We start from the raw sequence: 27,140 nt of genomic DNA, 5'->3' as shown, positions 1-27,140 counted from the left end.
CGTGGGCGGGGAACGGAGGGCACATGCGGATCTCCCGGCTGGAGCCAGGGCTCCGCCGGTCCCCTCCGAACCCTGCCGGGCCGGGAGCGCTGCACCTCCGGCAGCGGCGATGCAAAAACAAGCGTCGCCTTTTATTTCCAGTCGCCGGTGATTCCTTCCTCTCCTTGCATACACTGGTCAGCTTTAATGCGCTTCTGCTCCCCCCTCGATGCAAACCTAAGTCTCTTTTAATGAATCCCTGGTCCCAGAGGTCAGAAGCTTGCAAACTCCAAAATGCCAACACCGGGATTTCATTCACTTTTTGTCACTGATTGATTTTTTTATTACTTGAGTCGTGTTGTACGGTTTTTGTGATTGGTTTTCTTATTTCTCTGTTTTTTGTTGCTGTCGCTGTTGATGTTGGTTGGCTTGTCTGGTTTGGGTTTTTCGACCGTGTCATACATTCACCTGCCAACACTTCGCATTCCTGCAACCAGCACATGCCAGCGCTGGGGATGCTGCTCCACGGCGAGGACAGTTAAGCCTTTGCCTCGTGCCGGCGCAGCCTCTCGCCTTCTTCCTCGGGGGAAGAAGCCCCCGGAGCTCGGCGGGAATCCTCCGGCCGCTTCCCTCCCCAGGGGCGCGGCGATGTCTCCGGAGGAGCCAAGGAAGCTGAGCCCACCCGGCAAGGTATGGGCGGGCGGCACCTCGCCCGACCCTGGCCCCGGAGAACTTGGCGGCGGCGGGCAGGGCTGGCCCGTGCCCCCGGAGCGGGGCAGCCCTCCCTCCCCTCCTAGCCAGAGAAACGTGAACAAGGTGGCGGAGAGCGCGGGGGAACCCCTGTGTCCCCCTCCCCCTGGGGCTGGGAGAAGAGCCGGGTAAGACGGCCAGGGGGAGACCTCACTGCTCGGGAGCTCCCAGATTCTCCCTTTTTGCTCGCTGCTGTGACGGCACCGTGTCCGGGATCTCTTTCGTTAGATCTGATTGGGGGAGGATATCGACAACAAAAATGATAAATAATTAACGCAAAAAAAATAAAAGCTCCCGGCGCCACGAAGCAGGCGGAAAGAACTGCCCGGGATTCCCAGCCCAAAAATCTTAATTGAGGCAAAACGCGCATTATTTGCTTTCTCCTGTCTGCTTAAAATAAGAACTAAAGACGACACACACAGATACACAAATACCTTGATCGAAAAGAGTTGCATATCCATATTACTGTGGAGGTCCCTGGAATTGTACTCGGTGACAATCGGGAATAGCATGAGGTAATTTCTGTACAAGCCTCGTCTCAGACAGCTTCCCTCAGCAGCGTCAGCTTAATATGCGAGAGCTTAGCCTGGGACAGGTATCCAGGAGAGCGGTTTCGGTCGTGCTGTTTAACACTCGCCAAGAGCCAAGCCGAAGCTGCTCCACTGACTCCTTCCTCACTTCTCCTCCCCTCGCCTGAAAAAAAAAAAAAAAATCCACAAGGTAACTTTTTAGGGTCAGTGGCTCAGCCCCCGTGACTATACCAACCCTCCGCTGCCTTGCCGCTCAGTCGCAGCGGCGGACACACGCACCGGCCCGGCCGAGCCGTTCACAGCCAAGCAAGAAAACACCCCAGCCCCAGCCCCAGCCCCCGCCCCCGGCCCGGCCCGGCCCCCCGCGCCGGCGGCGCTGTCCCCGCCAGGAGCCCGCGGCTCGGAGCCCCCGGGCGCCGGCGGGAGCGGCACAGGCTGCCTGCGCTTACCGCGGCTCCGGCGGGACGGGCACGGCACGGAACCGCGGGGCACGCCACAGAACGGCTCAGCACGGCGGGGCGCGGCAGGGCACGGCTCGGCTCGGCACAGGGGGCGGGCGCGTAGCCACACTTGTAGCTGTTCTTGGTGCTGACGGAGGTGACGCTCCTCGGCTCGGCTCGGCTCGGCTCGGCTCGGCTCGGCTCGGCTCGGCTCGGCTCGGCTCGGCTCGGCTCGGCTCGGCTCGGCTCGGCTCGGCTCGGCTCGGCTCGGCTCGGCTCGGCTCGGCTCCACGTGAATCCCCCGCTGGTCGCGGGCTGCGGCTCCGCCCTCCCCGGCACAGCCGCTCGGCCCGGGGCGCGGCGCCGCGGGATTTCGGGGCAGAGGAAGCGCTGTGGGTGAAGGCTGAGGCTGTGGCAGTGGGGAGCGGCAGCGAGGAGCGGGACAAAGAGAGGGGCACCGGCGCGGGCCGGGTCTGTTTAATGCGGTCTCCCCCAGGGCGCGGAGCCTCCATCCCCGTCCCGCCTTCCGCGGGCGGCGGGGTCCCCCGCCACAGGATCGATGACACGGGATAAGATTCCCGACGCTCTCTGTCCCGTCCCCGGTTTTGGCTCGCGGCTCGGATGCCGGCTGGCGGCGCTCCCGGTTCTCCCCCGACACCGGGGAGCTTTCGGCAGCGCGGAGCCAGGGCCGTCCCGGAGGGTAAGGGACACAGCCGGGAGCAGCTCGCCGCAAGGCTCGGGAAGTTTGCTCCGCTCCCGAAGGCTCTGCCCACCACACGAGCGCTGCACAGGGACGCCCCGCGCCGGGCGGGAGCGCCCGGGCCGGCGCCGCGGAGCCGCGGGAGCGCAGCCCCGGCGGGGCCGCTCCGCCCGCCCGGCAGCGCCCGCTCAGCCTCGGTGAGAAGGTTCCACCTCGAGGGCGCTGCCCGCAACTGCACCCGCGGCGCCGGCCCCGCACGGCTCGGCCCGGCCCGGCCCGGCCCCGGCCGTGCCACCGGCCTCCAAACCCCACCGGCAGCATGGCTGCTTCGTCAGGCTCCTGACATCAACCAGATCTTTTCCAGCTTCCCATTTCATGCTAGTCCGGACTACTTTCCTTAAAAGGAATAACACTTTGCTTTGCTTTGCCCAGGGCTGTCTCATCAAGGAATTCCAAGAGCGCCCAAATATGTCCAACCGGTTCTTCCATGATCATCTTTGTTGTGTGTTACTGCTCGTAAGCAAACCACTGGATTCAGACAATGCTCGATGAGTCGTTCAAGCCCATAACTTCTCTTATGGAAAAGGTGTTTTGCAATTGTAAAATGGCACTGGGAAAACAGCCAGGTCTCAGGCAGGATATATTATCTCATGTTTGCATTCATTTTTTCTCAAAACCTTCCATGACAGAAGATGCAGGAGATGTTGTTTCAATGATCTATCTCAGAAATCAGAAATACAGTCATATAAGTGACTCTATGTCCTGATGTTCAACCATGAGCAAAATTCCATTCAATAGCAGATATCCTCCTTTACTCCCATCAGGAAAATTAGAAATGGATGAGTTATCATCCATGTTGAACAGACCAATTTCCAACTGCATTTATATTTTGCCTCTCCAGCAGCTTAACAGAAAGTGCAGCAAAGCGAAACCAAGTGATATCCTGAGGGCACAGGTGATGCCGGAACTCTTATGTGAATCTTGCAGCTGGAGAAGAAGGCTGAGGTGAAAAGACTATGATACAGAAACCTCCAATGTACTTCCAGCTTGGCCACCAACCTGAATGAAACCTGATGTGTCCTCCTATTTCTTCTAGCCACATCTTTTCTGTAGTACCATTTTGAGGGCCTTAAGGGTATATTTTTTACACATATTTACAGTGAGTACCACAATGGCTTTTTTGTGGGAATATGATAAACAAATGCATAACTGAAGTTTGCTGTGTTTTAACTAAATGTGAGCAGAGAAAATTAATTGGCAGGGGGATGGGGGGAAGATATTAAGAAGCTTCACATGAAAATGGTCATTCCATGAGGATAGATGACACAACGGAGAGACTAAACACATCCATGATTCTCTGAGCAGGATTCACTGTGAACGAAACCCAACAGTAGCTAATGCCAGTTTGTACAGAAACCTAATGTCAGGGCTGGTGACAACTACTACCTGCACAAGTAACTTGGAAGGCCAGAAATCCAGTTCTGGAGACCAAGCTGTCATAAAGGAGATCTTAAATTACCTTTTTTAATTTGTGAACTCCTGGCTGTCACAGGCAGCACCTGACATGTTACAAGACTGGCAGAGCCTGCAAAAATGGCTCACAGGGGCATGACCTGAGAGGCCGCAGATTTAACTACCATCTGTAATAAATGCTTACTGTAAATATCTCTTTAATGCCAAGCAAAACCAAATGCATCAGTCAATCTCTGTGTCTCTTTTTGTCTTCCACAGAAGATGTTGAACCTCTGGATATACAAGCAGGGATTTCAGCAAAGTAACTCATGTTCCAATGGCCCTCTTCCATAACCGCAATCAACAGCACAGTTCTTAATGACATTTAAATGGAGCTGATTTTTTTTAAACTTTGAAATAGTGTGAAGACACTCTGAATTCTGGATGAGGTTTTTGTTGCTACTTAGATGAGAAACGTGACTTTCTGAGTTATTCAAACATGGGAATTAAACCCACAAAGGCAATAAAACCTCTTGAATAATCACTGTTCAGCAAAAGCTTGCTGATTAATAGCCATTAAAGAATACAGAACCACAAAGTCATTGACTTCCATTAAAGTGATAGTGGATACTGCTGGGTTCTGAGTTACAAGGTGCTACAGAAAAAGTGTGTTTGAATTTTTCAAGAACCATAATCATTAAAGAAAAGAACTTGAAACTTGTGTGCTTTGTGTGTACTACTTAAAGACTAATTTTTTTTTACAAATTTTATTATAGTGGAGAAAAAATAAAAGGTGGAGAAAAGGCATTTCACATCAGTAACTACTTCAGAAAGCATTATCTGGAGGCCAAAGAAAGTGTGCAACCATCTGTTAAATAGAATATACCTTTAGATGGTCCTAACTGTGGCTTATTTCAAATAAAAGTTTTAGCAGTGAACAGGAGATGTAAAAGCTTAAACTTTAAAAAGAAAGATAGCCATCATGTAGGAAAGGCAGCCTGGTTTCCAGACAAAATGTTTTCAGAATCAGAATATTTTCAGTTTCTAATTTCCAAATCTGTCTAACAAACTCCAGTATGCTAGAAGATTTTAGCAGCTGGAAACCAATGTTCTGCTGGAAGGAGCAGCACAGGAACACTGTTTGACAAACGGGTTTTTGAAACCACAGGACACTGAGTCCCACCACAGCCAAACTATGGACCACAGCAGAGCAGGTCTGGTGGCAGCAACCAAAGTCAGCACATCCCAGAGATTGCTAGACAAGTCACAATGCTGAGGCAAGTCTGAGGTCAAGCCAGGAAGTGAAGCTGGAAGACCAGAATCTTCATTAGAGGGGCACATGGCAAGGCACAAGCATGGCTGTAACAGCTCTGGAAAGGGCAAAGAAGGAATATCAGAGCTTAATAAAGCTCTGGGGAGCCCAAAGGAGATTTCTTACAGCTTTCTCACAAAGCTGTCTCCTCAGCAGCCTCACCCAGGGTCACACCATTGCGTCGTGTTTGAGTTGCCTTGACCACTTGCCAAAGCCATGGGAGCAGAGTCTTGGCCCTCATTTATATACTGATCAAAGTCTTGTGTCATATTCTCTTATGTCTCCTTTTTCTGCACAGAGCTAGAGGATGACAGTGACACATCTCTCCCAAACATGTCATAAGACTTGACAGATTTTCTTAATGTACGGTATAAGAATTTGCCTCTCAATGTGATTGAAATGTGAAGGATACACATCTGGAAGTCAAAAATGCTGGACACATACTGCATTTAAGTGAAGGATATAGTATATTTATGAATCAAATACAGTGTTTCCAAAACACAAGTGGATGATGAGCCTGCAAAATACTCTCCCACACCAGCTAGAACACTGAAGTCAGTAGTGAGGGTTGTGAAGCAAAACATTTGCTAAGGAGAAGAGACCTGATGCTAATTTACTAAAAATTACAACACCCCCAAATGAAGTTATCCATTCTTACACCATTATAATGAGGATAGTCTCCACTGGCGTGTCCTCTATTATAATGACTATACGGCTTTATATTGATAAAGTGTCTATAGAGGTACTAAGTTCAGCTGCCTCTAAACCCTAGTCTTTCGTTTTTTCCTTCAGTAAAGGAAAAATGAAATAATGTTTAAGAATGCCTTTCACTCTAAGCCATTTTACAAAAACTGATAAAAAGCTATATATAGTGATTAGTTCACCAGCCTTTGAAATGCTGACATATTTGAGGTGAGGTACAAAAAAGGTTTATAAATCAGAAAGGCAAGCCACATCACCTTTTCAACATGTAAGCCATAAACTTTCCTCTTAAATAACAGCAGATGGATACAGCTATTTTACACAGCTGTAAAAAAAAATTTTAAAAATTGTATTTATATACCCTTCTTTGCATACAATGTCATTTGCCAAAAAGCAAGTGGAGTTGACCAGGCTCTGCCTTGTTCCAGATACCTTGTTGGCTTTTGGCAAAATCTCCTCAGTTAGCAATGCATGGAAATAGCTAATTTTCAACTCTGGTATTCCTAGAATTTTTATGGACAGCAGAATCTGGCAGAAGACTTTTCTAAACAAAGTGTGCAAAATCTTTGTGTACTCCCTAGATAAAAAAAAAAAAAAAAAAACAACTCAAGGCTTGACATAAAGTAAACATTGATTCTACTTTTAATACTACCTATTAGACAACCAGAAAACAAACCATTAATCCATTGTCTAAACTTCAAGGCGTTATTTTGCACAGCCATTTCTTTTCATGGCTTGTTGCAGAAACAACAGAATTGTAGCTCTAGGAATCATTAAAATCATGAATGAAGATTCACTTGAAGCAAAAAAAAAAATCCTTTTTTTAAGTGTAAGTTTAAATGTTGCAAGACCCACCCTCATGCAGCAGGGAGAGCATTTTTGATGAGGCTCTGAGGATTCCCCTAAAACCACAGCTTCCATACAGTGTCCATCCAGGCAGCACATATATACCCAGCATTTGGCCTGAAGTTATTCTCTAAGCGGATATGTAAATTCACAAGGTTGATGTGAGGTACATTCATGTGCCCAGATCCATCAGAATAAGCACATGAGTGTGCCCTATTAGCCAGTTCCTCTTGAAACTATTCTGTAAGAATCATGTAAATATATTTTTGGGTTCTCAGAGGTGACTTCTTGAGCAAAATACACAGGTCTTCAGGAGAGTTTCTCAAACATCTAAGATGTAAACTCCTGTATTTAAAGCATTCCTCTAAGCTCCCTGTGTAAAAGAAGAATATAGAAATGGAAAGAAAGAGCTCCTTTCCAGGCAGTGAGTCACCTGATATTAGCATAGACGTCTAAATAGACCACATAAATCGTGCCTCAGAAGTGTCTTTTTCTCTGCATGAACTATAAAAAGAGTCTAAAGTGGCTCAGATGTAAATGTCTGCAGATGATCAAAGTGAGGTGAGGTACATCCACCACTGGAGCACGGGAAGGTGCAGTCAGACAGCAGGTCAGGCTCAGGCCCTGAGAGCACACACCACGTTCACGACCAGATTCTTGTGCCTGTTCTGGTGGTAGCTAATGTTGCAGCATTAATGAGCCCTTCCTCTACCCTTCCCACAGTGAGCTGCTATTCAAAATAGTCTTAAGAACTCAATCAACTCTGTGCCAAGTATATTAAAAGCAAAAAATTGTATTTATTAAGAAGTTACATATTTATAAGGAAACAGTTCTGCATTTTTTTTTCTAAAACTTAATTGGTGCAAAATCAAGCAATCATTTCAATTAATTGCCTGTGAAAAAAAGTCAGGATTCAGTGTTTTGCTGACCTTTACATGAACAAGATGTAGTTAAGCTGCTGCTTAGATTCACACATGATGACTTTTTACATCCATATGGTACTTTGTGGTCATGTTAACATGAACTCTTCATCATGAGCTTTTGAAGTAAGCCTTCCAGTTGTCCCTTCTTATGATGTGCTTTGTTTAATGTAACAGAGCAGTCTAAGGGCTCATGGACTGGATTCCTCTCAAGGAAAAACAGAAGCTGAAGTTGCACTCCAGGACTGCACCCAAGGCGTTACAATGACTATCAGGTGATCCACATGTGATGTGGACATCAACTCATCAGCACCAAATATTTTGCTCTATAGACCTGTGCTGGCCCGTGTGACTTGTTAAGATAAATACAGCCCATGCCAGAATGAGGTTACAGTCTTGAAAACTGTCTCAGTATTGTCCTGAGGGCCAGAGCTGAAAGACTGCACTGAAGCTTTAAGAGAGTTGGACTTTGTAACTAATTAAAGGCTAGCATGATGCATGGCATGTTTCACAGGGAAGTTTCACACTTCATTTAATAGTTACCAGCTGTAAATAATGTACATGATTCTATCTTGTGTTTATAAAGTGAAGGTAGAACTTTTTTAATACTCTGGAGGATCAGAAAACTTGTGTGTAACTGTATTTGCTGTAGGTTCTGTGTGACTGAAACAACAAACTTCCTATCAATATTGTTGGGAAGCAGATTAACTGTACAGTGGACACAATATTCATCCATTGTTGTGCTCCGTATTTCTAGTTTGGGAATTACATTAATTTGTCAATGATCAGGTCATCTTAATAAAACCCTTCATTGTTTAAACTGTCATTAAAGTACAAAACAATGAATGGTTTATATGCTCAGTCAAGAACGACCATTTGTAATGTACTCTCATGATAGTGACATTTTCTTGTACGGCTAGGATATCTAAAAGCCACTTAGTCATGTCATTGGTATTAAGGTTAATGATTTATTTTCCTGTGCTCCATTGCTTAACTCTGACCTGAAGACAGGTAACCAACAGGTAATGGTATAATTAGGTGAGTATTGTACCAGACACTGATGATGCTTCTGCAGCAGAAGCATCTCTAGTTCTTAAATGCTACCTCATTGGTCTTGTTGGGCAGCTCAGGAATGGCACAGACCTGTTTCAGTGTGAAATACAACTACCACTTGTAAAGACAACTACACTTGTAAAACTTGACAAAGATTTTGTGTATTTATTAATGTCTCTAGCTGTTTCTCCTATATTGCCTTGTGTTTCCCCTCAATATTAACTCTCAATGCCCACAAAGGTGTTACTACAAAAATATGTGTGCCTATTGCCCAATAAAACAGGTAAAATTGAGGAAAAAGCTTCTGAACTCAAACTGAAGCCGTTTCCCTCAGTAGAAGAATTAATTCAAGAATCCAGCCAAGAGCTTTCAAGAAATAAAACATTACTCTGGGAACATAGTATCTCTGTACTTAGACTGAGGACAATTTAGGTGCAAAGTCCATAGTCTAAATCTTATTTGGCTGACTAAATTAGAAATGCTTGAACATTAGAAGGAAGATGAAATAAGCAATGAATGACATAAACATCAAATAAATAACTGAGGATCAGACAAAATATATTTCTTCTTCATTATTTTTTTTTTACCTTAAGTGCTATTACCTTGCTTTGTTATTGGTTTTGTTGGTTTGGGTTGGTTACTATTTTGGTTTTTTTTAGTTTGTATTAAACACCTTTAAAAAAGGAAATTTGCAAATAAAGGGCTGGAGTTATGCAACAAAATAAACTGATGGAAGCTCCAATCCTGTAGCTATGCTATTCAATTGCCACGACAGAAGCACATGTAGGCATCCTTCTCCTGACTCCTTGCACCCAGTGATTGAAACCAGCACTTCCTGAAATCAGGACCCTGCCCTAACTTCAAACATGCTCCAGGATGGGTTTCATTGCACATGTCTATATTTGCATCTTTGCTTAGGCCTGTTATTCTGATGCAAGCCTCTTTTTCACCACTGCTCACACCACTCAGATTGGACCACAGAGCTGTCTTGGACCAAACCAACGGGATCACCCTGGGATGAAGCCAAAGCATAAGCCATGTCCCAGCTCCACTGGGCAGCCAGACATCATCACCAGACCAGTCCTAGTCCCAGGTGACACCCCTGGAGTAAGGACAGTGTGGACACAGGGCCCTAGTCCCCACACCAAGGATCTGCTCCTGCTGTGCTAAATTACTTGCTCTGCACATCTTCTCACCCTCTCTTGTGCAGTTTCCTGCTTCAGGTCAGAAAACACCCACTAGGGCAGAGAGTGTGTTCAAGAAAGAGCCCAAACAGATATGCTGACTGGGGGCAATATTCCTTCTTTTGCTCAAGCACCTCAAGGAGGCTGTAGAGAATGCCCCAGTTCTCTTCAGTTGCAGAAAAGCTGCATAAACATTGAGAAAATAATAAAGATTTAAATCAGTTTCAGGCCAGGAGAGATATTTTATCCTATAATGATTATGTACTGAGGTGTCCCTAACATCTCTTTTCATTATTTTTGCTTCACAGAAAAATTTAAAATCTTGTACTCATACTCATTGTAAATCAGAGAAAAAAAAAATGTTTTAAAATATCAATAATTTTTTGTGAGGATAGATCCACATAAGCACTATTGCTAAGTTCTGGATGAAAGCCCATAGAAAAAATGGCTGCAAACCACTTCTGCCACTTCTATTTCCTAATAGCAGAGGGAAAATCATAAAAACAGTACATAGTGGTTTATAGAAACACTAGTTTGTTGATCAACAGAAACACTATTAATCATATTATTTCAATGGATTTATGAGTAAAAGACTTAAAATTATTTTTCGTTCCTGCAGTTGCACTGTATTCCAGTATAAGTGTAAACTGTAATCACTAAAATCTTAAGTTATACTTCAGAATTAGCACTGCAACATGCAATGTTTCATGCTCATTTTAAAATGCAGAAAGATTGGATTAAAATATGTTAAGCATAACATTAATGTATCTTTATTGCTTTTGAGCTTTTAAAACCTCAGCACAGACTCTTGTTTGAAATTTTAAACTCATGAAGCAATTAGCAAAAATAAACTTTATTAGCTTTAGCACACATTGAATGAGCTTGTCCATATTTAAAAATAACTGGTTTTACAACATCTAACTACCATGTGTTGGTTACAACAGTGGATTTCAGGCTAGGGTTTGCAGGTCACAGGTGATGAGATACTAAATGTATTTATCACTAAACTGAATAGTGCACCATGATCTGTGACAAGTTTTAGAGTTTGACAGTGATCCTCCAGGAAGTCCAGGAGCCACGATTCACATGCCCCACTGGATTAGGCATATAACAGTAACCCTAAGCTTTTTTTTCAAACCAGGAGGAGAAATAGTCCTCTCCAGAGCCACCACTTCATCCTGAAATAGATGACTTAAAAAAGGTGGTAAATGACTTATAGATGTCACACTCTCTCTCCATTCACTACAGAGGGAGTCTCAGGAGATTAGCTTTAGTCTAGACCTCACTGCCCTCAATGTCCCCTTCCATAACCTCAGAACAGACAGCTCAGATGCTCCTGCTCTGAGCCTTGGTTTCTCTGCCTCTTCATGTCAAAGGGCTGCCTCTCCTCCAGGAGCTTGGGAACGAAGAGGAAAGCATAGTCTCACACCACCCAGGACCATGCATGGCGCCCACCCATCCTCTCAGTGCAGGGAGCACGGTCTCAGTGGTACCAGGGCTGCCATAGCACAGCTGGGCTGTGTGTGCACTCTGACTACACAGCCCAAAGTGTCAGTGCCAGTCTGGGCATCTTATCTGACCACTTCCACCTAAACCCAGCCTCTGCCCCATCTGGATCACTGTCAGCACGGATATATTGGTACTCACATAGCAGAAACAGAGGAGCTCTGCAGCCTCACATACTCTGGGGAAAGGAAATACCAGCACAAAACTTAATTGGAAGCAGGGTTCTACGCTGATTCAGCACAAGATTTTCTTCCTGCAAGCCCACAGGGGCCATGAAAACCTTGCACAACACCTTCCAGAGATGAATCTGAAATTGAAGCAAGCTTGTGCTGGTGTACAATACATCCATATTCTTTAGAAGATTTCCAGAAGAGGGTCCATTTGGGTCCAGGTTTCTCAGTGCAGTCTAGCTGTATCCCATGAACTACGTGTTGGATAAAAAGGATTTTAATGCTTAACACTCATAACTGCAGCCTTGTGGAAGAACATTTGACTCAAGCACACATCATTGGGAGGGATTCTGAAATGCTTCTGCTTTTGAACTGAAATATATAAAGTTGTCACATCAGCCACGAAAAGAATTTAATTGACTGAAAGGAATTTAAGACTAAAACATATACACATTTGCTAAAACAAAAAAAAGTAATTTAATCTGTTATTTTCCAGTTAAAAATATGCTTTTACAATTAAATTTAAATTCTCTAGAGAGGTTAATTTGGTTAATGTAGATAATTTTTAAAGCTCATTCTCAGTGGAGCAAATTTTGATTTTGTAATTAAATGAGTTAATAAAGTTAATAAAGACATTCAGATTTTTTTCCCTCATACATTTGATGTTTGCTTAAAGATTTTTTTCTTAACAATCATCCCTTCAAAATAGCACCACCTTCAATGAGTATTTAGAACACATGCAACTTATTAAAAACTTAAGCCCCAGGTTATTACATTTGCATCCATTACAACCTTGCTTTGAGAAATGGCTTTGCTAAAATATGTTTTCATCAGCTGGTACTACTTGCTTGCATAAAGACTAGAGGGGTTAAACATTTTTTTTAATTTAAAAGTTATGCAGTCATTGGTATCTACTGAGGACATACTTGGTACTAACAAGACTACTACATCCTGATGCATTGTATTTGGTATCACAGTGCCTGCATGTGCCATGTAACACAATATATATATAACTCAGTAGAAAAAAGCATGAAATGAAAATGATATAAAATAGTGTAGGGAAAGCAGAAAACTTTTCTGTGGATGTTGACTCCTTGCAAAAATCACCCTGAAATATTCTCTTAGAGTTGAAAATGTTAACAGGCTTTTTAGGTTGGCAATAAAGCCTCATTTAAAAGTTTTCTAGACAGTAGTTTATATATGATTAAGTGATCTGTAATGCCAGGTGAATGAATAATTGATCTATTCTGGAATGACCTGAGAGATTTCTTGTTTTCAAGCCTGATCAGCCTGATACCCACACCATCCATTTACTGCTTCTAATGTTCAGCAGACTGTTCTATAACTCTGCCAGGTTCAGTTCTGCAGCTACAATTCAATCAAAAAGTCATGTCAGGGCTCAGAGTTGTATTAGCTGAAATTAGGAATGTTGGTCATTTATTACACTTGGGGTCATATTTATCTTCTGAACTTCAGCTTTCCACTGAAGACAAATTCTCCAGGTTTTTATACCAAGTAAAGAAAAAAATATTTTTATTTTATTTTTTTAATGGAAACTAAGTGCATCCTGGTTTTCATCCACCTTCCAGGTCTTTACAAGTGGTCACATATTTCACAAGAGTTATGGCCCAAATCACAAGAGCTGTCAGCACGGATATTTACCCATCAACATTACAGGGTGAACAATTGCAAAGATACGTATGAAATCATTAGAAGTATAGAAGAACGGTTCCGATATTTTTCCTACCTTTTTGGGTTAGATCCAGTGAAAGATTTAAAGGTGCCAACACCTAACTTTTAGGCTGACTTCCAGAATGAAATTCAGAGTTGGATACCCAAGTTCCTTCCATAACTTGAGATAGGTCACTTTTACTGAGAAGATCTCCCTGTTCCATTGCATCCTGCCCCTTCACAGCTAAATCCTTGTGAGGCTGCTGAGCCACACCCTCTTGGCTTCACCAGGACACTTCAAGCTGCCCCATGACTATGGTGCTTTGCTACAGCAGAGGGGCTGTGAACCTGAAGTCCCTCAGTTTGAAGAGAGCATCCCGTGCATGTCTCTGCCTCCTGGGTGAGTGCTGCAGGTGTAAGTCCACATTTTACACAAAATTACTATGGGAGACAGTTTTGGCAGTGAGCCAGGCAGGCTCATTTCAAGGGATTTTTTCATGCTCTTCTGCCTACTTTTGGGATGCACTGAAGCTTTGGTAGGGAGGCAGCATCGCAGACTGAGTTGAAGATCTCCAAAGACATTTAGAAACCTTCAAGGTTAAGCAGCCATTGGGCAGGATGTTTGTATAAAAGGCACCAAGAGCTCAGTCCAGTTATCCACCTGTAAAAGGTGTTTAGGAATGTTTGTCCTGTCCAAGGAAGGTGCAGGTGGGAGATCACCACCGGCCACACGGGAGACATTCTCTCCGGAGTGGCAGCAAGAAGCCAGCAGGTACACTGTAGCATCTTAAATGGAAACAGGTGACAAAGTTTTAGCAACTGAAATAAGCCTATATAATAACCAAATCCCACATTAGGAAGAGCAAACTTTTACCATGCTTTTGGATTTTGGTACACTGAGAAGATACTGTCAGCAGCAGTAAATACCAATTAGTTAGAAGTGACAACCAGTTGAAAACACAACCTCACCTATATATTCTGCTACATTAATAAAATGTTATGGAAAACATTCCATGCCAAAGCACAGACCTACTTCTGAAGCTGCACATTGTGAAGTCTGTGGGAAGTGGGAATAAAGTTAGATGTGGCTGCCTCAAATTTCACTCTCTTCTTAAGGTCAGTCAGACCACATACTAGTTTACAGCTGTAAGGACACAGCAATCTGTTCATGGGTCTTTCTGAGAAAATCCACTAGTTTTAGAGTGAAAGCCCACCCAATGAGATTTGTAAGCAAAATAAACATCTAAACAATGACATGACTAAGTGCTTACCACAGCAGGCTGTTTGTTTTGGACACAGGATGGAGAAGGCTTTTGCCAATTTCTGTTTAGCTTGGCAAACCCCATGGCAAGTGTAGTCACAGCAAATATATTCCCAAGCCAGATGACACACACAATTCCAGAGCTGATACAAAACGGGCTGTGGAAGACTAGAGTATAATAAAACAAGTTGAAATAGAGTGTGACGATGATAGCTTTGCATACTATTGCCCTCAAAGTATCGAAAGGATCTCTCATTTCTTTCAAAGATATGTATTACTGATGTAGTGAAGTCAAAGATGAAATTATATGCAATTTTATACATAGAAAATTGGATTTTTTTTTTTTATGTCACAAATGCTGATATTGCACATGTTTGCTACAACAGACTCTCAGAAAAATCAAATTCAATCACAAAACAGAAAGGACGACATTATTTTTTAGCGACTGCATTATGTAAGCAGGAAGAAGGAGATGATATCAACTTGCCAGCTGGAAATCAATAGGAACTTGGCCTACTAGCCTAAGGCTTTTTTTTTTCTGTTGTCTTCAAGGGGATCAGTTTACTAAAATAATAATTTAGTCCCATGTGCTTCAGGAGTACTGGTCATTTGAAGATCTAATCATTTAAATCCTGGGCACTGTAAAACCAACATTTTATACACATTCTGAAGTCCAAAGCACAGCATACAATCTTCATCTGGTCAATCATACTTTCTGTCATGTGCAATAAATTGTGCTATGATCAATTCAGATACTTATGACTAAAATGCATTTGTTTTACTTAATAGACATTCTTGCTTGTGGCTTTAACAAATCACAAGTCCAGTTCCTTAGGCCAGAGGAGATTAAGAAGGCTGTATTATGTATGCCTTACAAAAACAGTAAGAAAAACTGGAAAATCATTGCACATTTCTGCCATGTGCTGACTTTGTGCTGTACATGTTTGGCTTTTACATATTAACATACCTGTTCTGGTACTTGAGCCTAACAGGGCCATCAGCTACCTCTTGTCTTTTTAGTGTCACCTTCTTACCAGTCTCAAACTGCAGGTGACAGTGAGTATACCCTGACTTAACACAGCGAAGGTCCTTGCTGCAGTGGGTCAAACCAAATTCAAGACTGCAAAGTATGAAAGAGTTTATTAAAACTGGAAGTAAAGAAAATTCCTCTCCCCTACTGTCTTCATGCCTTTGTTGTGAAAGACAATCTTCAGCCAGGTTCTCCAAGTATGTGCACACATTTAGTGACCGCATGTTTTCCTTATTTTCCTACCATAGCTGAGGTAGTGGGCTGCGGCTCAGAAGCCTAACCAGACTGAAGAGGTAGACATACAATTTTACAATTTTTAAACTGCAAAGATCTTTGCAAAATTGTAAAATTATTTATAAAATTTTCAGCTGTTTGGAATATAACAAAGAAGCACAGATGCGATCCTTTGTTTTTCAGAACCAGAAGCAGCGAGTTTGTTAACTGCGCAAAGTCCCACAGCACAGGCATGGCAGGGTGGGCTGGGACACAGGACAGTTCTTGTTTCCCATCTTGGGGCCATGCTCAGGAACTTACCACACACTGCCTTTCACACTGCTTTACCCTTCTGTCCAGCTGATCACGTGCCATCAAACATGAGAGGAAAACGTGGAAGGTCTCACCAAGACCACTCAGACTTTACAGAGGTTACAGTCTAACCTGTTTCTCCAAAATACAGTTAAACAAGTATAAAGTTTCACTTGGAACACCTTTTCCCATTGTGTATGTCCAGGTGTAACACAACTTTAGTTCAAACATCCTCCCAGCATCTGAGAATAGGATGTGTGAGTAGTTCAGACAGCCTTAGCATTTCTCGGGAGCTAGAAGAGCCTTGTCCTTGAGTTTCTTCAAAAAAAAAGAAAATTTGGGGGAAGATGAATATTGATTTTTAAGAAATATTGGTATAATGTGGAAGGAAGAAAAAAATAGCAAAAAGCTAATTAGATATTAAGAAGGTTAAAAGGGATGACCTAAAGGGATAGACTGATATTGATTGCTCACAAAATGATGGAAGGCTGATAGGGATGCCATTTGCCTTGAGTATGGTAGCATAATTAAGGTCATTCAGTGAGAATTATACAAAACAGGCTTTGTCACACAAATACCATTACTGCAAGAGATTAGAAGTTTAGGCGATAAAGTAAATTATACTGACATAACAGGCTTTGACAAACTGTTTTACATCATGGTGAAGTACCTTCTGTTTTAAAACAAGTTGTAAGAGTTATAAGAAAAATAAGACGAAAATACTCCATATGAGTATCTAGTTCATCACCCACTTGCAGATTCTTGAATATAAAATGGATTTCAACTGAAAATTTGGTTTATAACATTTCTAAACAGAAGTATTTCAAATGGTGTTGCACACAGTTTCTATTCACAGCTCACTATAAGAAATACCTTTATTATTGAACTGAATACAAAAGGATCACTGCAACTAGTGTACACACTCCAGCAGCATGCCAGAAGCAATAAGGATGGGTCAGTTCCACGCAGAGGCTTTGGTGCTTGAAGTGCTAGTTTCATTCAAACATAGAATACACGTCAAACATCCAGATCTGGAAAAGCAGTATCCTGTAATTCAATGACTTAGAGAAGAGCTCTGGTCTAAGGGAAATAGCCAATGGAAAAAAAAGCTCATAACTGTGTGATTATGAGGGATAGTATGATCTTCAGATGTGTACACAAGAATGAATCTGTTACAGGTAGGACAATTGTACAGTGCCCAACTGATATGAGCTAATTGGGATTTTTTTCCTGATACTGTTCATCAGAAAATTCAACATTCTCAGAGGAAAGTGAAGTTTAAGTAAGAAAAGAATTTTAGAAAAGAAGATGTTTTGATTTTCATTACACTTCTCTTGTGTTTTTAAATATAAAGGATTTGGTTTTAAATTTACTATGCTTTTTTGCATCTTCAGTGGCATCACATTAAAATATGACATAATATTAAAAATTTAAAAAATAAAACCATTAAAAGTCAAACTGTAATGAAATGTCTCAAGTTTGCTGTAAGATTACTTTTGAGCCTACAGCTATAGAAATTGTCAATGTCTTCTCTTTATATTCTGTTTTTGGGGAAAGAATTTCTGAAAATCCATACATTCTGCCAGCTGACATTGTAATTCAGATATTGAAACCTGAGTCCAATGTCAGTATTTTATAGAAAGCCAAGAAATGTTATAAACAAACCACAAGAAGGTTCCAGAGTCACATTTCTTAAAAGCACAGTTTGAAAGCAAGGGCTTGGATATTTTCTTAGCTTATTACACCAACAGAAGCACAACAAAACCTAACATGAAACTCACTAGCCAAGGGAATTCCAATTAAAATGAAGGGAACATTTATTACCCATTGGAATAACTAAACTGGGATTACTGTAAATCAGTAATTTTTTGCAGCCTCTCAGATGATGTACTTTCCTAGAAGGCATGCTTGCAGCTCAGTTACAAACACAGGACTCAATTCTGAACTTCTGCAGGGATGTCCTGCAGCTTGTACTGTGTGGGAGGTTCTCACAGCTCCTGGGTCTAAGCCTATGAGCATGGGAAAAGAAAAAAAGCAGCACTCAAGTCACTGCTGTGCACAATCAGTACTTGTTACATGATGCAAGAATGAGCATCACTTACCAAAGGGTCTGACAGGGAGGAAAAGGGCCATGGTCTGAAGAGTGAAGCCCTCACTGGGGACAAGAGATGATGTGCACAGGAGATATTGTGCAACAAGCACAGCCACACCACCTACCATACCATGGACCACCTAACCTTTCTGTGCAAGTGCTAAAAAAGAAAAAAATACTAGCAGATTTTTTTAACAGTAATGAATCATATTATAGGGAAACTTGTCTGAACAGGACCAATGAGCAAAATTATTCCAGTTCACAACTGAGTAATGTTTCTGAAGGAGCAGAGGACAAGCCAAAACCTGAAGTACAGAGAACTAAAAAGGAAAGAGAATCAACACACACCTTGCTCTCAACACATTGAACACTTGACATCACAAAAAAAACTCCTTCCTATACAGATCACCAGCACATTGCTTTTCCTCCCCACCAGTCTTTCTGCAAGTGTAACTGCAACCTTATATTCATTTAAATATCACACCTGCCTGATAAACTGCTCCTCTTAAATCCATATGGTTTTAAAACAATGGTTTTACCTCAGAGCTTCAGATTAAGATAAACATTTTTGTACATTGCTAATCTTAGCATAACTCATGTTTCAGGAAAGCAGACCTATTAGTAAATACAGATCAAATTGTGAAACTTTATTACAGTATAAGAAAACTTTCTTAATCTAGGTAAAAACCCCTCTTCTTAGATCATCATAAGCAAATTGTTTCCATTAGTATCAGATAAGCAATCATCTTCCTGATTTACTAGTAATTCAATAAATACAGCTAACCTGTATATAATCACCTCTCTCCAGCCTTAGACTGCAATTTCTCAAGCCAGGGACTGTCTTTTCCTGAATGTATGGAAAGTGGTCAGCTAAGTGTGGGCACTGGCATAAAGAAATAATGACATCATAGTCACCAGGGACACTTCAATAAAATTATACTCTGATTTAACTGTGAAGTTCCTCTTCCAAAATCCCAGAGGAGTAATGATACTCAGAATCCTGCTTTACATTTATTTTATCAGGAGCTTCCTTCTAACAAAACAACTGTAATCATACATGTCCTGCTCATCTACTCTTTCCCCATGCACTTACCAATGCTCAAGACAATCCCTCTGGCTCAAATGCTGTGGGACAGGTTATTTTCTATTTATTGTTTCTATGTTCTTGTTACTTTCTTTTGAAAACACAGTATCAGCCAGAAATTAAGAGGAAAGAACATCTTTGAAGAGTAGTTTATTGTGATTACAAGATGCTTAAAGGAACAGATGAAGCAATGAAATCATTGCATGGAAAGAGAACATGCCAAGGAGCACCAAGGAGCCTGCCAGCTCAGGGAAGAACAGAAAGAACTTCCCAGGTATGAAGAGCCTGGATAGAGTTTGCTATAACTGAGAAAGTTACTGAATTGGCTAAAACAAAAGCTCAGAAATTGTGGGGATTTTTTAATTTCCTGTTTGCCTTTCTAAAGAGTTCTAAGTTTGCTCAATTTTAAAACTTAATTTTCTAGTTTTTATTCAAATAAAGTTTGTCTTGTTTTAAATTAAAAAAAAAAATAAAATCAACTTCAGTCTAACTTTAGTTAGAATACAACATAATATAAAAAAAGACTGCCTGATGCAGAGTCCCATCAGGGATGGAAAGATGACTGCCCTTAGTGCTGTCCCCACCATGAGAGCAAGAAGGGAGGCTTTCACACTGGGAAACTTCACTGCTGTCAGAAGTGGATCAGGAAGTGTGAAAAAAGGAAAGGAGTGGAAAAATACAAGATATTTTGACTGGTAACCGGCCTCCTCACCTCCCCACACACCAAATGTCCTCCTGCAGGGAAGACAGGTGCAAAACAGAATAAACAAAAGAGAATGAAGAGCAAAAGCAAAGAGCAGTCAAAAATGAAATGAAGGGTAAAGGAAAGCTGGGAATCATGACATTGCTGGTAGCAAAAGAAAAAAATAGAGTAACAGAACTACACAAGGTCTTCCCGTCATCCAGGCAACTCCATCATCCTAAACTGAGTCAATTCTTGTGATGTTGAGTCCCAGAGCAATGAGACAGCTATTGCTCTCATGAGATGACCTGAGAACACCCAAGACAAGTGACAAAAGTCAGAGAAAAATGTTCCTCTGCAATAGGAAATGGTAAAAAAATACACATCACACATCAAAAGAAGTAGTCTTTCTTGGAAAATTGTATTTAAAAAAAATAAAAAAGATAAATGCTCAACATAAATGCTCAACTCCTCCTTAACCCTCAGCACCTGGAAATGAGAAGTGCTTCTTAAAAGGTAGTTTCTAATGCCTCTGATCTCCCCACGAAAAAAAAAAAAGTTAGAATGGGCCAATGCTGTAAGGTAAAGACAGTTGTGGTTGGTACAACTCAAATTTTAACTTTAAAAGAATTTGTTTATACCAAAAAAAGAGTCACAACTGCCTTTCTTTAATCATAAACCTTGTCTTCATTTAAGTTTGCAGGGCCTGCTGCCAGTTGAGATAATTTGTACCTCAAAAAGGACATTATAGTTGGGGTGTAGTACAGCATCACAGTCATTCTTTCCTTTTCTTCCAGTATATCAGCCAATATTTCCTCTGCAAACAGACCTGAACAACAGGCAATAGCAAGTCACAGTTTTCAACTCCTGCATTCTTTTAGATGTCCTTACTGTACACATATTTCCCAAAATTAAGTAGAAAGAATGTCACTAATGTAATACATAAAGCCAGAAGAAAGTAAAAATTACAATCATGTGGCCAAAAAATTCTCAAATTTGGAATCTAGGTTTGCATTTTCTCCCAGAGCATTGTCATACATGAGTAAGCATCAGAACAGAAGGATGTGTCACACGGGGTTCACCAGGAGTCTGTCCTGGCTGCAATATACTCCAGCATTTACTCCATGATTCAGAGAGTGCATATTAAATTTACAGATGGCAAGAACTTAGAAGGAAATGAACCTATTGCAAAGGAAAAAATACTGTGGACAAAAAAAGGAAATCATGTCTGGGAAAAAAAACAGAATGCACCACAACAGGGACAAAGTTGAAGATACTGTAAGAGCAAATGAAGCACACAAATACAGAACAGGAGACAGCCAATTAGAAATCAGTTGTGTAGAAAAGGACCTTGAGTGATATAAAAGAGAAGTCAAACACAAGTCAACATCAAACTGTAACAGGTTTCTTAAGGTACCAACAGAATTATGCATGAGCCAGAATACAGAATGCAAAATCTGTAAAAGCTCTCTGCCCTGCAAGGCACAGCTGTGATACTGCCTTGTTCTCACAATACAAAAATAAATAAGTAAAAATTCAAGTGGGCCAACTGGAAGGAATGCATAGGAGAGTTGCAAGAACACTTCCAGGAAACATGACCCTGGAGGAAATACAGAACACTTAGTTTTTGAGTCCAAACAATTTATGACTAAAGCATGACATTCTAACAGCCCTAAAGCACATAAAACACTGATGCAGGGAGAGACTGAACAGTTAGTTTCCTACATTCATCCAGGAAAAGGAAAGAAGTAACAGGCTTAGATTTTAACAGCAAGGTTTCCACCCAAGCCAAGAGAATTTTCTGTTGGTAAAAATAATGAAATGTATGAACTGCCTGAAGAGGTCAGACAAACCTTCCTTGAAAAAGTCAACTGACCTTGCCATAGAGTAAAGATAGACTCCACATCTTCCTTGCACCCCCATCATTCTCAGCTTGCCTAAGTTTTCTCAGAAAAAGAGGACGTCATCCTGCATTCCTAAAAGCAATCTCTTCATCATGACCAGCAGGCCTCTTTCACAGGCTAAATAACCATGTCCTGCAGTGTTCCTGTTTCCCACCTTCCCCAGATCAGCACACAGGCTGCACCTGGTCCGCAGCGGCTGCCTCCCCTCGCTGGTACCCTGTGCGTGTGCCCGGCCGTCTCTGCTTTCCCTGAGCAGCGCTCTAGACAGGACACAAAAGCCTTCATGGATGATTAATAGCTACCTTTCAAGGCTTAATGATTTGGCTAAGAAACTACATCCTACAGATCAGTCAGCTAATCTAGACCTTGGCCAGCTCTCTTCTGCTCTTTCCAAGAGGTAGACAGAATATTCAGCTCAACATGAAAACTCCTGCTTTCAGTCATTTTTCTCCATTATCAACCACCTATTCAGACAACTATTCCCAAGTTGCACCACTTTATTCAACAGATCATCTCCATCACATTAACAATGGGTAAGCAGAGAAACCCTAAACCTTAATCAAAACAAACTATCTCTAAAGACTCAGAAACAATTCAGGAATTAGTCCTATTTTACAGTTCTGCGTGTTCTGTTTTCCAGTTTTCAGCTCTGCAATGATGAGACTGCATTTTATCTAAGAAAAAACACACCAATTTACTACACGTTAGGTAATGTATACAATTCCAAACGGCAGAAGTTCATTCCTTCTGTTGCTGGAAAAAAGATGAATAATAATGTTAAAATTAGTTACAGCCAGTATGTGGTAGATGGACTGTTGCCATATGGTGGTTATGTAAATTAAGTGACAAAATAAGGATCTAGCATTTATAAGCAACTTTAGCACACTTCAAAAACCCAGCCTGCCTGTGAAATACCTACTGGTTTCCACTTATGGAAAAAGATAAATTCAAAAACTTGGGGTTATTTTCTGAGACTCTGAACAATTATTTCAAGGAAAACATAAGCCTCTTATTTGCCTAACATATAAAGATTATCAAGTCCAATCACCACTCCTGTGCATTACACAAAGTAGTCTTGTTCTCCAATTAAACATCTATTTTCACTTGGTAAAATTATGTCCCAATTCTGCATCGCTGTGCTGCCTGTCTGAAAAGGTGCCTGACTTAAATGCCCAAACTCAGGAAAAAGATAATTTCTCTAAATGCCGTCAAAGACACCCATTTTTGCTGACTAGATAGGGAATTTAGGACCAGCTTTAGGAGTCCTGACACTCTATGTGCTTGTCATTGAAATATAAAATGGGGGGAGAGGTGGTCAAGATATTTCCCAAGCATCACAGCTCAGAAAACTTTAAACATGTTCAAGAGGCAGGATTTCAAACACCATGTGTAGCTACCATGGAGAAAAGTGACAATTTAAAAGTATTTAATTTTTTTTATTATTTCAGCAGGCAGGGACATTAGGTACCAAACAGATAATTGGATCAGAAATCAAAAAACAGTTTCTTCTGAAGGTGGGTCATTATTTTAAAAAAGTAGCTCTCATTTCTCAGGTTATAATGAAAGCACAGCTCCTGCTATGAAAAATAAAAGTTGAAATTAATTATGGTATATAGCTTCACAAATCCTTGACATACAGCACAGATTAGATTCCAGCCTCCTACTGTCCCACCACACAAAAACATTAGTATTTTTTCTCTAACCATATGCATAGAGGCTAATTAACACAAAATCCTTTTTCCTTACTGGAAAAAAGAAGCCTTCAGGCTTTATTAGAATAACAGGAAAGTAATTAAATAAAGGGGCTCCATCTGCATGAAGCATGATAGAAATTGCCAAAAGGAGCAGGAGACAGGTAACAGAGAATATAACAAAAGGGGGATGGGAGAAGGAGAGAATGAGCAAGAGAAGGTTAGTATTAAAATCACAACTGGAGATCTTTTTCAGTAACCTGTTGAAGTCAGCCAGTAACTTTAATGTAGGCACAAGCTTAGGCAAAAGTCTGTGGACTCTGTTCAGGTTACCTGATCATAATTGTCCTTTCCACCCTTATAAATCTAAATTACACCTGTATGAAGACAAAACTGAATACCAAGCACAAAATCAAGGAAAAGTTTAAATCTAAGTTGAACTAAAACCCTTACATTATTATCATGATTGCAAAAGGCATATGTAAAAGGAGCTAACTTTATTCTTGGCATTTCTATCCAAGTATCTATCTTATCCTTCTATCGGTCTTCACAGGAAGTGCTTTGTCTCATAGGGAGTAACTATTTGTCATTTTTCTGAAAAAAGACTACAACTCTGCCAAAATTATCATCCTCTTTGACCCTCCTATCTTTGGGTAACTTTGGGCTTGTAACATATAATCTCCTCGTACAGATTTCTAGCACCAGAACATTATTTGAAAGTCATAAAAGTAGCACAGTTCTGTCTGAGTGTATTTTATAAGCTGTATTCCAGCACAATCATCAGGAGGTGGAAGTCTCAACTTACTCACACAACCTGGCCTTTTGCCCTATGAAAAATTGCAATACATCTTAACTGGCTTACTTTTGCCCACACAAAAGCTGGCATGTATCTGAAGTCTTCCCTTGCAGCAGTTACTACAGGATCAGGAAGGGTCAAAAAGGGAGATATGAACCATTATAAGGTCAGTAAGTCTCCGGGGGTCCCAAGGTCCTTTGACATGTTGGCAAGGGTCCTGTCATGAGCACTGGTATCATATGACATATCAGATCTACTTAAAAGTCCATTCTGGCTGAAAGATGCAAACGTGAACAACACCGATAAGCATGTAGTATAGCTCCTACAACACCTTGGATGGATTTCTCTGCCTGTAGCTCCATGACAGACCACATCCAAAACCAGCCTCACATGCTCTGAGTGACTGGAGGGAAAGCTAACACAACAGAGCTTCTCAGGGATCATAAAAACCTAAGAGTTCCCTAAGGATAGTGACTGATCTAGTGGATCAGCTGACAGTGAAAACATGACAGTCAATCTGACAGGTTTTAAGCATCCTGTTAGTTAATCTCCACTGCAGACAAGAATAGTCTGTATGTTGGATGAACAGGTTCTCCCTAATGATTCTATCTGGCCATCACCGATATTACAACTGATCTCACCAGAACCACAACAGCCCTAAAAGAAGAGCCAATTCTCATACCAATTCTTTTTTCAGACAAAACAGAATTTCATGAAATAGTGTCATCTTTGTTAAAAATTGCAGGGCACCACTTATCTATAACATAGGTAAATCTACTCAACTGCTGCTTTCAGCTAAAACAGAAAGATCTGAAAATCCCAAGTGAACAGAAAGGACTCAAAGTTCAAGGTGGTACTGGTAACATTTCACTCACCTTAAGAATACACAGACTGCAGTAAGAAAACAATACACTAATCTAGCATTGATGCAACTCAAACACCTTCCTATGTTGTCAGATGTCTGTTAGAGGTATCTGGTTGCCAGGTGTATGCTGTAATTGCAACAGCTGTACAGGGACAAAGTAGGGATGGATAGGAGGATGGATTGATCTGAAATTCTTCAGGGCCTGGAGCTCTTTATGGAGCTGAAACTTGAGCTACTTGCATGCCTCCAAGCTTATAAAGAGCAATAGATATGAGCTGGTTGAAAGGGGCTGTCTGCAAGCAGACATCTACAAAAGGCCAAAAGAGGAAAAACATTCCTGGGAATAGCAAATAACACATCTTTCCTTTTTCTCAGAAAGGGTCACAGGGTCAAGGAAGCTGGCTAAGATACTGCAATAATTGCAGGTGGTAAAGAGCTGTGGAACACCACAGGAAGCAGCACAAGAGAAGCTGGGACCTGGAGTGATCATGACACCAGTGAGCTAGGCAATCTCCTCACTGACTCAGTGCACTCTCACAGTACCATGCAATGTTAAGTTCTGGCAGGCAGTTTAGGCATTCAAGACTTCTGGATGTTCACAATTGCAGATAAAACCACTGCAGAGAGCTCATTTGCAGCAAGCTCATCATTTCACATAAACATTAAACCGTGCACTGTGTGAATCCAATAAATCTGACACAAAGGGCTACAGAATGCTTGCGCATGTGAGTCCACAGACAACAGATTGGCACCTACACATTAAATTATGAATGTCCTGGAGAGGTTTGATTTGACTGTGTACAATCAGAATAACCAAGCTCACTGCAGATGTTTTAGTTAGTATACATACACATTTTCTTACGGGCAGAATTAGAAGCTATGAAAAAGAGGGGCTCTGATGTGGCACTACTGATTTTAGCCATCATCCAAGACACGGAACAGTCACTATACTGTATACTGACCTGTATATGCCTCATTATAGCTACCAATATAGTATTGTATTCCCTGCAGTTACTAGTCAGAAGAGGTATTTTCCATTTTGAAGAAGTAAAAAAAAAAAACAAACAGCAGTAACAACAACAACCACCTCAAGACAGAATAGTACACCAAAACCACACAAATGCTCATTTGGAAAACACACTGACTGCTTTTCAATTAATATTACTCTTTTTCTCTTTCTTTTGGCCAAAGCTGAGTTAACTTGAAAATAAGTGGTCATCTATACCAAAATTATAAAAGAGATAGTATGTATCTGTAGACATGACCCATGTTTCTCCTTTCCAAACAATAAATCTGGGAATAGAATAGGGTTCAAGGTCTGAAAACAGCATGTTAACAGATGCTAAATAACCTAACAGTGCAGAAATTTCTATTTACGATACATCTTCCACCATTCCCAAGATAAATGCACCATTCTGCATTTTAAAAGGTGGAGGTAATTTTGTGTTCAGCATTTTGCTTTTTAAATATAAAGGTAAGTTAAATGAAGCTTAGAGGAGGTGAAAGACATTAGGAAAGTACAATTCCTCTCTTGATATTCAGTAAGGTACTAAATAACAAAAAAAGGAGCTTAAGTGCTGTTGAGCTGCACAGGGTTTGTGCTTACGTGTTAATTTTGAAATAGCATCTTGGTAGATGACACCTAGCCCCACTACAGTACATTGTCCCCAACTATTCCACAGCCCTGGGGACAAAGAGCAAGTGCAATCAAGCAAACCCCAGGTCTTCATAATTACAAACATCATTCAAGAATTTCAAATGTCAACCTATGAACTGCTTACAGATATCACATTAATGACTCATTCCTGTGTCAAAGGCCTAAGGCCAACCTTTCCACAGTGACCTGTCCTCGCTTTTTGAATGGCCACCTCTTTTTCTAAGGATTTAGAGGATTTAAGAGTGCTTACAGGCAGAGGCTGTACTGCTTGCAGGGGGACCATGCTGCAGCCCTGGCCCGTGTCTGTGCCGCTGCCAGGCTGCATTGCTGCTCTCTCG

The 27,140-nt window shown here is 41.4% G+C and overlaps 2 protein-coding genes across 4 annotated transcripts in view; both read right to left on the bottom strand.

Annotated features, from left to right (window-relative positions):
* The window catches only part of GRM8 (glutamate metabotropic receptor 8), a 308,210-nt gene extending 306,908 nt beyond the window's left edge, over positions 1-1,302 (bottom strand). For both annotated transcript variants that reach the window (XM_086886947.1, XM_086886948.1), the window contains exon 1: positions 1,164-1,302. The gene's annotated coding sequence lies outside the window, so the exon portion shown is untranslated. The remainder of the gene's footprint in view (positions 1-1,163) is intronic.
* On the bottom strand, positions 1,153-27,140 carry LOC147653466 (uncharacterized). 2 transcript variants are annotated; one of them, XM_086886958.1, is made up of 2 exons: positions 1,709-2,805; positions 1,153-1,422 (listed from the first exon to the last, which is right to left on the bottom strand). In XM_086886958.1, the coding sequence occupies exons 1-2, from the start codon at positions 2,718-2,720 to the stop codon at positions 1,268-1,270; spliced, it is 1,167 nt and encodes a 388-aa protein (XP_086743084.1). In that variant the 5' UTR covers positions 2,721-2,805; the 3' UTR covers positions 1,153-1,267. The 2 variants fall into 2 exon arrangements, 1 of the variants encoding a protein (XP_086743084.1); XR_015286201.1 differs by lacking the exon at positions 1,709-2,805 and adding an exon at positions 27,053-27,140 and having other exon boundaries at positions 1,335-1,422.

Source organism: Cyanistes caeruleus, chromosome 4 (genome assembly GCF_971803275.1).
Source record: "Cyanistes caeruleus chromosome 4, bCyaCae1.hap1.1, whole genome shotgun sequence".
NCBI lineage: Eukaryota > Metazoa > Chordata > Aves > Passeriformes > Paridae > Cyanistes > Cyanistes caeruleus.
Note: the sequence above shows the minus strand (reverse complement) of the source record. Positions and strands in the feature narration are given on the sequence as shown.